General features: G+C 35.7%; 1 protein-coding gene across 1 annotated transcript; it reads right to left on the bottom strand.

Moving 5' to 3' along the window:
- Positions 1-7,608: 7,608 nt before the first annotated feature.
- LOC131158167 (transcription factor bHLH68) lies at positions 7,609-12,331 on the bottom strand. Its single transcript, XM_058112834.1, has 9 exons — positions 11,634-12,331; positions 10,703-11,060; positions 10,121-10,207; positions 9,682-9,747; positions 9,338-9,403; positions 8,973-9,029; positions 8,826-8,870; positions 8,198-8,242; positions 7,609-8,046 (listed from the first exon to the last, which is right to left on the bottom strand). Exons 1-9 carry the CDS (start codon positions 11,915-11,917, stop codon positions 7,912-7,914), a joined length of 1,143 nt encoding a protein of 380 aa, XP_057968817.1. The 5' UTR covers positions 11,918-12,331; the 3' UTR covers positions 7,609-7,911.
- Positions 12,332-12,864: the final 533 nt, after the last annotated feature.

The following is a 12,864-nucleotide window of genomic DNA, read 5'->3' as shown; positions in this document are numbered from 1 at the left end:
GAGGAAAAATATAAAATATAAATTAAGAACCTGATAGAGTAAACTAATTCTAGTGCTCACAAATCTTGTTGATTGAAACACAAACTGCTCCTTTCATTTGGTTCTTTTACTTAATAATTTCACTTTTTTTGAGAAAATTGAACTTATGTTAGTCATAATGAAGAGGAAAGGAAATTATTTCCTAATCTCTTTTTCTACGTATGAGCTAGGATTAGTCTTCTATTTTTTTATTTTTTTTTTATTTCTCCCTTACCAAATGGAGGTATTAATTATTAGTTTTATTTCATGCATTCAAAGATAACAAAGCACAAAAAATTCATGTATAAAATACTTTTACAAACATTTGATCAAATTGAATAAAATGTTATACACTTATAGATGTTATATTGATGTAAATGAAAAATTAAAAAGAACATAATAATGTTCTTAATTAACTTTTAATCAAATTAAACAAGGGCAAATGCACAAATCAAAAGTCAATGAAGTTTGGTTTACTATTGTTGAGCTATCTTGGGGACTCCTTGTGCAAGCATGATATATATACACGTTTTGGGAATTAACAACAAATTCTCGAAACCTGTGAGAAATAAAATAGAGAAAGAATAAAAAAAAAAATCAATCACACGCACAAGATAGTATTTACGTGGTTTGACAATTTTGCCTACGTTCACGAAATTACAGGGATTTCACTATTATCAGGAAGAAAAATACAGAGAGTACGACGGTACAATACTCTCTCTCTCTCTCTCGCGAAATGTGATCACTTAACCTAATCACCCAAAAACAATCATTTTATATGTTGTCACAAGGGTCTTACGGCCCAATCCTTTGCTCCATAGACAAAGTCTTAGGATAGAAATATCTTATTAAAGAAAAGTCGGGTCATCAATTAGATCGAATGCAACTAGGCTCCACAAAAGCCCAACAACACGACTATCATATTGGTATCAGTTGTTAATTAGAAACAAATATGAGAGATTATAGGAATAAACCAATCAGAGAGATTATAGGAATAGATATCATAACTACAAAATCCCTTCCATCAAGGGATTAATCATGATTATGATTCCTAAAATCTTATTTTAGCATGATTATAACTATAAAATTTGTATAACCAAGGATAGGGTTGTTAATCTATATATAAGCTCTATAAATAGAAGAAAAAAAAAGATAGAGAATTTGACATGGTATCAAAGCTACACAATATCTGGCTCTCGATTCACGTCGACCCCTAGCTCATAGCCTCCTCCTTCCCAATCCCTTCTCATATGGGAGACGACGATGAAATTCCAACAAAGTTTGGTGACTTTACCACCGATCATAATACGCTCCTCTTTGAATTATTTACCACAAAGATGGCCAAAGCTCTGTCCAAAGCATAGACCCCGACCATGCCTCCTGAACCTGTGGTTGTCCTCATTGGAATCAAGTTAATTGGATGGTTCCAAGTATGCTTTATGGTCCCAAGTTATTGAGATGTACATCTCCAACAAAGACAAGTTGGGCTACATCAATGGTTAGTTACCTCCGCCATCTCCAACTAACTTGTCCTTCAGTAAGTGGTGCACTAACAATGCCATTATCAAAGCTGACTAATCAAATCCATGGATTTGATGTTAATTGACAATTTCATTAGATTTACCACAACCAAACTGGTTTGGGATTCTATTGCTAACCACCTATTTTTATGGTAGCGATACCTTCTCTCCTATGGACCCAGGTAACCTTGGTCATGCCTTACTTAGTCATCGCCGCAATGTGAACAGTGGTGCGTGCTTGGCTCCTCGACTCTAGAACCTCGGATCATATGACTTTTAATCCCCGCAGATATCTCCAATCACTCATCTCCAAGGCACACTAGCATTGCGGATGCTAATCAAGTAGTCTCACTTGTCATAGGGGCCAGATCTATGACCCTATCACCCTCTCTTCATTTATCCAACACTCTACTTGTTCCCTCTTTATCGCACAAGTTATTATCTATTAGCCAATTAAGTTACTACATATATAAATTTTAAGGTACTAATTTATCTCGATTTTTGTCTTCTTTAGGATATTCAAACCAAGGAGATCGATCATTGGGCATGGTACTAAGAAGGGGGCGGGGGGGGGGGGGGGAATTGTACTACATGGAATATTTCAGTATGGGTCGTGCACATCACGTGTCTTCTTAACTTGGTTCCAAAGCTCGACAAGTTTGGCTATATGACATCATCGTTTGGGACATCCATCATTCGATTACTTACGTCATTTGTTTCCTGATGTATTCTCCATAGTGGATATTTCTGAATTTAAATGTGATACTTGCATTTTAGCCAAAAGTCATCGTGCTACTTATCCATTAAGCATGAATAAAAGTGATACACCGTTTACTTAAATTCATTTTGATGTATGGGGACCCTCCCTTGTATACACTGTCTTTGGTGTTTGTTGGTTTGTGATATTTGTTGATGACTGCACCCAAATGGAATTGCTATATTTAATGAAGCATAACAATGAAGTGTTTTGTGTTTTTCAGTCATTTCATGTTATGGTTCAGACTCAATTTTCCTTCTCCGCTCTGACAATGGTGGTGGATTAGTTAATCGCCAATTTCATTCCTATTTTCAATATCATGGTCTGATCCACGAAATCTCATGTCCCTAGACCCCTCAACAAAATGGGGTTGTTGAACAAAAGAATCAACATCTTCTTGAAATTGCACAGGCTCTCTTTTTAGGCACTGATGTCCCCGCACGACATTAGCCTAATGTTGTTACCACTGTTGTTAGCCCTAGTGGGTAAGGTTTCTCATTCTAACTTGTTTTGATGATTTCAACTCATTAGTGTCCCATACGGCATCTAATCAATATTATCGATTCAAGTTCAGGTAGATAGGACAACATCCAAGTAAGCATAAGGTTAAGACATATATTGAAGAAGCAACGAGCAAAAGATCTTTACCACAGTTCAACAAATTGAACACCTGGAGCACAATCAACTAGAGAAAATATGAAAACTTATATTGATTGTATGATTGTTAGGTTGTGTGAGAGGTAGAAACTACTTTGTAACTCTTGTGCACATGATATGTTCAAGAATACATTGTAAAAGCTGAGAAATTGCATATGCATTTAGTTCGTAGTAGCCTAAAACATTATGACCAAGTCAACACGTGCATACCAAGTCACACACTGCATAAGATGTCAAAATGAGTTTCAAAATAAGTTTTATTAAGAAGATATCTTACATTGGGTAAAAATTGCACTTGAACAAGGTTGGAACATAAGTAGAAGTATACATGTCATTTGAACTTGTCCTAGCACATCTAGGTACTTATTTATGTAGTAAAACAAAGGGACTCGTGAATAGGGGACTCATCGACTAGTATATAAGGGCACTTGTCGACGATAGTAGGGGATTGTCGACTAGGAGATCTCGAGACCACCTGAGATTGTAGAGAAGACTCGTCGATGAATACAGGAGATTCGTCAATTAGTGTATCAAGGTGACTTATCAACCAGTGCAAAGGACTCGTCGATGAAGAGATACCAAGACTTGTCTAAAACATGCAGATAAGACTCGTCGACAATAGCAGGGCACTTGTCAACTAGTGCATTTGTGTGACTCGTTGACTAGTCCATGGACTCGTTGATGAGTGGCCTCAAGCATACCGTAATTAATGCACGATAACAACTAGTTTTGTCTTGTCTCTTCTTCATTGATGCCCAACGGCTAGCCAACGACATGCTTGTCTTCTTGGCGATAAATATACCTCATTAGCATTCATTTCACATTGATTTTGAGCATTTGGTTGTTGAGATAATTAGTGAAGTAGCATCCATTCTAGGTTTTTACATTGCTCAAGCTCTCTTGCACTTTATTCTTATTTACACATCACTTGAAAAAGAGAGTAGTGTGAGATTTCTAGTTGTAATATCAGTTCAAGAAGGAGCATTTCATATTGCAATCACTTGCCTTTAATTCATTGTATTTGGAGGTTCTTTGTGAGCCATTGAAAGGTGCTTCTTGGTGAACACCTTGGTGTAGCTTTTGGTGAGCAATTGGGTTGTGTACCATTGTTGTAAAGGTTTCTCCATCTTAAAAGGAGATTCTTTAGTGGATTTGGGATCCTTGACTTGGTGCTAAGGCGTGGAGGCAGGCTTGGGGCCAAACCACGTTAAATCGCTTTGTTGAGCTCCTCTCTCCTCACCTTGTTATTTATTGTGATTACCTTCTTTTTCATTTATTATGATATTTTTCACTTTCCTCTTGCCAAAGTTTTTATTTTGTAGCAATCTTAATTGTCCATGAAGAACGTCTGTTCACCCCCGCCCCCCTCTAGACACACACTAGGGCTGACAATTGTCATGCATTTAATCAACTGAATTCCATTAAAAAAAAAAAAATCTTAAATTTTAAGACCCCACTCTAGTCCCTGTTAGCTTCGGTCTCTCTACCTATGACCCTTATGCTCCCTCCTCACCTATTTGGGTGTGTGGCATATGCGCACCTCCCTAAGAACTAGCGCACCAAACTTAACCCATATGCTTTTTTATGCCTTTTCTTGGGCTATGCTATGCATAAAAAAAAGGCTACCACTGCTATGATCCTACTACCAAGCGTACCTATATGACTATGGATGTCATCACCTTTATGGAGTCCTAACTATTCTATCCTTCTCGGCATTCTTCCATTCAGGGGGAGACACTGGATGAAGAGTTGAATTGGCTGAGTTTTGAAGCTTGAAGAACGGAATGACACACCAATAATTGACAAGGAATCAATGGATACATCTTCAAGGCTGGATATATCCTCTGAATCTAGAGGGCCTTCAGCAATTGAGTCCACGCCATCAGGAGACGAACCAGAATCCTCCCATCCCCCAGTGCTTGCATACCCATCTCTTGAGAATATTCCTAAGGTAAGCAATTCCAGTATGCCCTTATTTACGAATAACATCGATACTTATGTTGGGTATATCTTACCTTTTAGGCATAATCGTGGCAAGCCACCAAATAGATACTCTCTAGACATTGAGGAAAGGAGGTCGAGGCATATATCCAATTGCCGACTATGTCTCCACCGAAAGCTACCTAAACCTCTCAAGACATTCGTGTATGAGCTTTCCACATGTCATATTCCCACTACAGCTCAGGACACATTAACAAATCCCAAGTGGACTTAGGCAATAGAGAAAGAAATGGGGGCACTACTAAAGAATCAAACATGGACCTTGGTTCCACTGCCCAAAGGAAAGAAAACAGTCGAGTACAAGTAGGTTTTTTCTGTCAAACACAAGGTAGATGGATATAAAGAATGATACAAGGTGAGGCTGGTAGCAAAGGGCTACACTCAAACATATATATGGTGTAGACTATCACCAAATATTTTGATTGGTAGCCAAGTTAAATACAATTAGGGTCCTATTATCTCCCACAACCAACTTGGACTGGCCACTACGTGTTTTTGATCTAAAGAACACATTTCTCCATGGTGATCTTGAAGAGGAAGTCAACATGGATATTCCTCTAGGTTACATAAATAGCATTTTCAAAAGTTGAAGTTGTGTGTAAATTGCAGTGAGCACTATATGGACTAAAACAATCACCTCGAGCATGGTTTGGATGGTTTAATCTGGCAATGAAGAAGCATGGCTTCTACCAAAGTAATGCGGATCGTACATTATTTCTAAAGCACCAACAAGGCAAGGTAACATTTTTAATTGTATATGTCGATAATATAATCATCACATGGGATGATACAGAGGAAATCGCTAAGCTTCAGAAACAATTGGCGACCGAGTTCGAGATGAAAAATCTAGGAGGACTTAAATATTTCCTGGGAATAGAGGTTGCTAGATCAAGGCAAGGTATATTCCTTTCCTAGAGAAAATCTGTATTATATTTCCTAGCTGAGGTCGGAATGTTGGATTGTAAGTCAGCAAACACTCCAATCATTCAGAACCACAAGCTCGGTGAATATCAAAACCAAGTGTCAATGGACAAAGGAAGGTACCAAATATTAGTTGGTAAACTTATTTACCTCTCACATACCCATCCAGATATTACTTACGCAATAAGTTTTCATTCACCAACCTAGCAAGGATCATATGGAAGCAGTGATCCGAATTTTACGATGCTTAAAATTCTCTCTGGGAGAAGAGCATATGTTTCGAAAATAATCATCTCTGAGTTAATGGTTATACAGACGCAGATTAGGTGGGCAATGCCACAGACAGAAGATCCATCTCAGGTTACTTCATGTTTGTCTAGGGGAATATTATTACATGGAGAAATAAGAAGCAAAGGGTGGTGACATTATCAAGTGCTGAAGCGAAATTCCATGGAATGGCTAAGGGACTTTGTGAACTCTTGTGGCTCAAAAGACTTCTAATTGAAATTGGGTTTGCTCCTACCTCTGAGATGAATCTATTTTATGATAACAAGGCAGCTACCGCCATTGCTTATGAGCCTATCCATCATGATCGTATCAAACACGTGGAGGTTGACAAACACTTTATCAAAGAAAATATCGAAGCTAAATAATTCGGTTTGCATTTGTGAAGTCCAAAGACCAATTGGCAGATATTCTTACAAAGACCGTATCAAGTAAGAATTTCTACAACTCACTAGACAAGTTGCACATCGAAGAGTTGGATGCTTCCACTTGAGGGAGAGTGTCCGCATGAGTTGTTAGTTAAGAAACAAAGAGAGATCATAGGAATAAACCAATCAAAGAGATTATAGGAATAGTCACAACTGCAAAATCCCTTCCATCAAGGGATTAGCCATGATTATGATTTCTAAAATCTGATTTTAGCATGATTATAGCCATAAAATATGTATAGCCAAGGATAATTTGTTTGTTAGTCTCTCTGTACATATTTGTACAATGCTTATGTAAATAGAAGAAAAAAAATGATAAAGAATTTGACATAACAAGACCAACTTACTCCAAAAGTTTAAGCAATTAATCTTGGATTGATCCATACATATTAGTGGCTTATTATTTACTCTCTCTCTCTCTCTCTCTCTCTCTCTCTCTCTCTCTCTCTATATATATATATATATATATGTTGAACAATGCGAAATTGAAATTCTTAACAACTACCAAGAAAGTTAAGTCAAATTCTTAATTGTCGATTACGAAATCTCATTAATGTTGTTGATTTGTAGAACTTACATCATGATTAATTCACAGAGTGGAATGATGTGGGAATTTTTAATGGTCTAGAACAAAATATTAAATTAAAATATGAAAAATTTTAAGTAACAAATTGCATTTCACTCTATCCTAATCTACTCATTCCTGGGAACCAATCGTACCACTAATGTATACATTCATCAAGCCCAATCTTATACAAGACAAGATGCATATTTTAGAAATTATTAAATGTTGAAAATCTATAGATTACAATCAAGCCCTAGTTAATTACCTTATGATCAATCAATAGTAAAAGAAAGACAAATCCTAATTGCTTCCTAAGCAGGCAAAAAATTTGAATGGTTAATTGAGAATACTAAAAATGCAAATGCACAATTATGCATAAGGGGCATATGCCTACATAAACATAGATATATATATTTAATGTGCAAACCCATAAAAAAAAAAAAAAAAAAAAGGAAATTAATAGTAAGATTGATCATCTTAATTAAATTAGAAGTTTAAACTAAAACTGTCAAAGCTAGCAAGCTAGACCATGTTTAATGCAACAATAATTAATAATAGCACACCTGCAAATGTATCTAATATTCAAGAATTAATGCATAGCATCATGAGCAATCAGCCTTAGATTTTTGCAGAGTGACTGCTCATGATGTTATATCACTTAATCAATGAATTAAGAAGCTTGCGCTTAGTGTGCTAGAGCTTAATTATATTTATTTAAAGTTTGATCTTCTAGCTATCAATATCTATGGACCGGTCGATCTATCGGAATCCCCCGCCGATGGCTGGAGCCCAGTAATCTGCTCCGTTGTCACTCCCAACTTGCAGAGTGCAGCCCACCGGAACCAAGCACAACCCTCTACTCCTCAAGTCCTTTCCTTCTTCGTGATGAGAATCCTAATTTAAACAATATAATACTCATAATTATTTATTAAAAAGTATTGAAATCAGCCCTATATATGTTATTTCAGTTATCGATAATCGAAATTATGTACTAAAAATTATGATTCTAATTTTAGAATAAGTACATATAGGCAATTAGGGTTACCTGCTCATGGGTTGCTTTTCTCTTCATGCAGTTATCATTAAGCAACTGAGAGGAAAGAACCATTTGAAAAGTATTAGCACTTTTATCACTTTAACTACACTTCATTTTCTACATTAATAACCCTAATGGATATTCAGTTTGCTCAAGAATTTTGTTTGAGATAAAAAAAGTAAATTCATTATTATTATTTTTTTATATTTTCTCTCACCACCATCAAGTATTGTAAATTTATTCAAATATGATTAAAAATATAGAAAAATAAAAGGTAAAAAAAAAAAGCGTAATATTAAAATTTTATTTGTTGCTTTACTATAAATTTTGTTTTTTCCTCATTTTTCTTGATAAAATATTGATCTCTTCATGTTTTTCTTTTTTCTTCCCTAATTTTTTTTTAAAAGTTACCAATGGAGCCTTTAATATTGATTAAAAAAGCACCTACTTAATAGTTTCCAATGATCCAATTAATCATCATTTACTTTTTTTTTAATAACATTTACTTTTTAAAAAGTGGCTGCATGTAAATGGAAAAAAGTAATAACAACGTGGTGAACTTTTTTCAATCACAAGCTTTCCTGCTATGCTCTTTTTGTTTGTTCAGATCCATTATATTAAGCTTATAGAAATGTACCTGACCAGGGTCTTCGGGAAATATACAATTCCTCTCCCCTTGCACCTATAAAAATTACCACATCATTAAGTAATCAATACCCAATGCGTGAGAGAGAGAGAGAGAGAGAGAGAGATTAAGAAGCGTAGGTAGGGTTTGAGTTCATACAGAATGATGGTGCCTCATGTTTCCCGAACCACTGCCCAAGTAGGGTAAGCTGAGGGCCTGCATGCGGAATAGAAGAACAGAAGAATTGAATGGGAATATTTTTAGAAGTTCAATACCACTAAAAAATATACATATATTTTTAGAAGTTCAATGCATAGATGAGACGAGAGCAGTATTAAACAACGTTAACTAAAGCAAACTTTGAGAAAAGAAACCACTGCTAGCTTTTTAATCCCCCATGCATGTATATATATATATATATATATATCTTTGCCTGCCTCCAGCCCTCACTCCCTCCTCTTGCAGGCTTCTTTCCAAAAGCAAAAATAAAGGAAAGAAGGGCAGAAACTAAATTAATATATCACCTCAATTTGACTCTGAAGGAATCTGATGTACCCAATAGCTTCTAACAACACCGAAGCTGTGTCAGTCTGCAAAAAAGGCAAAAATAAATAAATAAATAAATTTGTGCATCATTAATTATTGGTAATTAAAATTTAATTTCACAATATTTCATGTCTTTTTTATGCTTAAAGAGAACCCTAGTAAGCCATTTTTTTTTCTAAAAGAAAGGTTGAGATGCATGAAAGGAAGCTTTACTACTTCCCTCTATAGGAAGAACTTACCATTATGAGTATATATATAGACACACACATATATGTTTAATTGTTCTGTTATGTTATCAAAGATTTAATTAAAATGAACATACCTTGCCAAATGGGGAAACTAGCTGGTGAAGGGCTGTAATTCTATCTCCTAATTTCTCCTTCCTCACCTGCATGCATATGTAATTATTTGATCTCTTTAATTAATTAATTAATTAACTAACTGCAGAAACGTTAATTCATGAGGAGTAGGACTACTTGATTGAAACAGCGGCATATTAAAAGTTTAAAATGATATCTATATACTAGTGATGAATTGGATATATATCCCTTCATAGGTTGCATATATGTATGGATGAAAAAGAAAGATGGGCATGGAATCGCAATGCTTGAAGAAGAGGACAATCAAGAAAGACAACACGTCCACTTATCACCCACAGTTTTCTTTGTGTATGCATGTGTGTTTGGTTTCTCTATAGAGAGAGAGAGAGAGAGAGAGAGTATATATGTACCACTAATGTATGTGTGTATGTAATTACGTACCTTGAAGGCAGAGTTGGACGATGAGGAACTTTGAACCCTTGCTTTCTTAAGTGCCCCACCAGTGGTAGCAGCAGCACCGCTGTTACCCTACATTAATAAATAAAAATATGGAATGAATTTACACAGGAATGAAGTTAAAGATATATATATATATATATATATATATATATGTATATGTCATCAGTGGGCAATATTTGTACATGTATGCATGGTATGGATTCTACATAGTGTGCGTGGTTTTTAAAACCCACTTTGAGCAATAGAAATTATGAAACCATTCACACACACTCGAAATTTCCTTTAATTTATTAATTAATATTCAAGCAGCCTTCAGCCCATAAAAAATTAATTATTAATACTTTAGAATAATAATGAAGGATCCTTTTCATAATTGGTAGATAATATGATCATGATGATCACGCCAGTATTACTTTCACCTGTTCATCGAAACGAGACAAAATGAAAAAGAAACCCAAAAATAAAAAACCCATCAATAGAATTAATTAATCAAGTTTAATTATGTGAATGAATGTTAGAAGGAAAATACTTTCTCTCACTTTCTCGGCATAATTAATTAATTACCTCAGAGGAGCGAACTGGGAGAGGATTTCTAGCATCTGATGGCTGCTTGGAAGAGAAATCCAACATGTTACTGCTGAAAGCAGTTGTGGGAATTGGACGAGACTTGGGAGAAGAAGTGGCAGCCGCTGGATTATTATTAGTAGTGTTGTTCATGTGAGACGACCAATGAGTGGTTGGGAGTGGCCTTGGAGTGTGATGAAACTGATCTTCATTTCCATGACCATACACATAAGGATTTGCAGAGTTCTCTTGCTTTACTAATTCCAAATTTAGAGCTTGATGATGATGATGATGTTGTTGTTGTTGAAGTTGACTCAGATGATGCCCACTTTTCTCTTCTTCTCCCACAAATCCCCCACTGCATAAATTTAACTTTCCCAAATTAATTAATTAACCATATATATAACTCAAATAATCCTAAATACCTAAACTTAATTAAGCTCAAATTGAATCATGTGCATATCCTAAAAAAAAAAGAGAAATTATGTTAAGTAATAGTTAATAAACCATGAAAGACGAGTCGAGGACAGGTATGTGTTTAAGAGTAAAGGTAGCGCTATAGAAAAATCAACAATTATTATAAAAGCGGATAAGACTACATACATGATATATTGCCAACAACCGATATCTCCGGCCTGATACCGGCCCAGTGATCGATATGATCTGAGAGTACTAGTCTTGTGTATTGAGTGTTTTTTTAAAATAATAATAATAATTCAAACAATTAAATAGTGAAGCATAATGTATAACTATGTTTATAGCTAATAGATCAGAACACCAAAAGATTAGTGAATTGAAGAATATGCATATCTAATTATTAGAGAACTGTAAGTACCCATGAACCTGTTTGTGTGTGTGTGTGTGTGTGTGTGTGTGTGTGAGAGAGAGAGAGAGAGAGAGAGAGAGAGAGAGAGAGGGAGAGAGAACTGACAGGAGAAGTTGGCTCCAGGAGTCAGGAAGCTCCTGGGCAGTACTATGGTCATGCCAATTGGAGGAAGTGGCAGGAAGAGAAGAAGAGGTGGGGAGTAGTGTGTAGGGAGCAGCTGGTGGGAATAGATTTGAATTAGAAGCAGGGGAAGTTGTCAAAAAAGGAGATGGCTGTTGGGGTAATGCTCCTGGCCGCATGGCCGTATTGATGCTCCACCACCCACCTGGGCCGCCGGCCGCCACCATCTGTTGCACTGGTGACTTCTGCAACACACCACCTCTATTCATCGATCCCCTTATCAATAATTAATTCAACTCTCAAATGATCTTGATCTTGATCCACCACTCACTCAAGAATATATTGTCCTCCACTTGGGAATTGAAATATCAAGTACGTGCTTCTATTTTCCTTCTCACCAAACAGAGTCTTTGTGGAAGCTCCGGTCAGAGGCAGATAATTAAGGTAGCTAGCTAGGTCGCCCTTCTGGGTTACCAATTCCTGCTCCTGGGAAAAAATTAAATCGTGGAGTTTGAGAAGAACCTTTGCCTTTATTGTTTCCTTCCGCTCTTTACTACTTTCTTTATTGCTTTCCTCTCTCTCTCTCTCTCTCTCTCTTAATGTTTTTCTTTTCTTTTCTGCTTTTCTCCTGCTTTTGCTTTATCTGAAAGTGGGACAGAAAAAGGTACTACCTTGTAATTCTCATTAATCAAAATTCTCAAAAATAAAAGTATTTGAAACCCCTTACGCTGACTGTGAGTGTACTCTTTTTCCATGCCATCTAATAGAGTGGGGAGGCAGCTTCCTTGGAAGAAAGACCTAAAGAATTATTTCGCCCCCTATCAAGTAAATAAAATTGTACTTTAAAATGTATTTTTTCAAGTAAATTTTGGGGCTCTTAAATTTTTTTTTAATATAATAATGTTAACTTTATTTATGATGCCCTCTTCCTATATATACTTTCTTATTATTAAGTAAATGAAATACTGGTTGAATATAAAACTTTAATTAGTGATTTTGCATTTCAAAAAGTTAGAAAAATTAATTTTAAATAAAAATAAAAATTAAACAAAATATTAAGAGCTCCTACTTACATCATTTGCCTAAGACCCCATATTGTGAAGAATCAGCCTTGAATGTATGATATTTTATTTGTAGTTATCATATTATATTAGTATTTGGACCTATCAAAGTGGTCGAGGACCAACACATTTTTTGGTTCGTTTGGAACCCCACA

This window comes from Malania oleifera, chromosome 6 (genome assembly GCF_029873635.1).
Source record: "Malania oleifera isolate guangnan ecotype guangnan chromosome 6, ASM2987363v1, whole genome shotgun sequence".
Classification (NCBI taxonomy): domain Eukaryota; kingdom Viridiplantae; phylum Streptophyta; class Magnoliopsida; order Santalales; family Ximeniaceae; genus Malania; species Malania oleifera.
The sequence above is the reverse complement of the archived record's forward strand: the minus strand, read 5'-3'. Positions and strand labels throughout refer to the sequence as shown.

What these genes read in the sequence shown, in the direction of transcription:
- LOC131158167 (XM_058112834.1), bottom strand. Translation starts at nt 11,917, where the DNA reads ATGAATAGAGGTGGTGTGTTGCAGAAGTCACCAGTGCAACAGATGGTG. An exon ending in ACATGAGGCACCATCATTCT is followed by an intron (nt 8,871 to 8,972) that starts GTATGAACTCAA and finishes TAATTTTTATAG; the next exon opens with GTGCAAGGGGAGAGGAATTG. An exon ending in GAAAAGCAACCCATGAGCAG is followed by an intron (nt 8,047 to 8,197) that starts GTAACCCTAATT and finishes TGTTTAAATTAG; the next exon opens with GATTCTCATCACGAAGAAGG.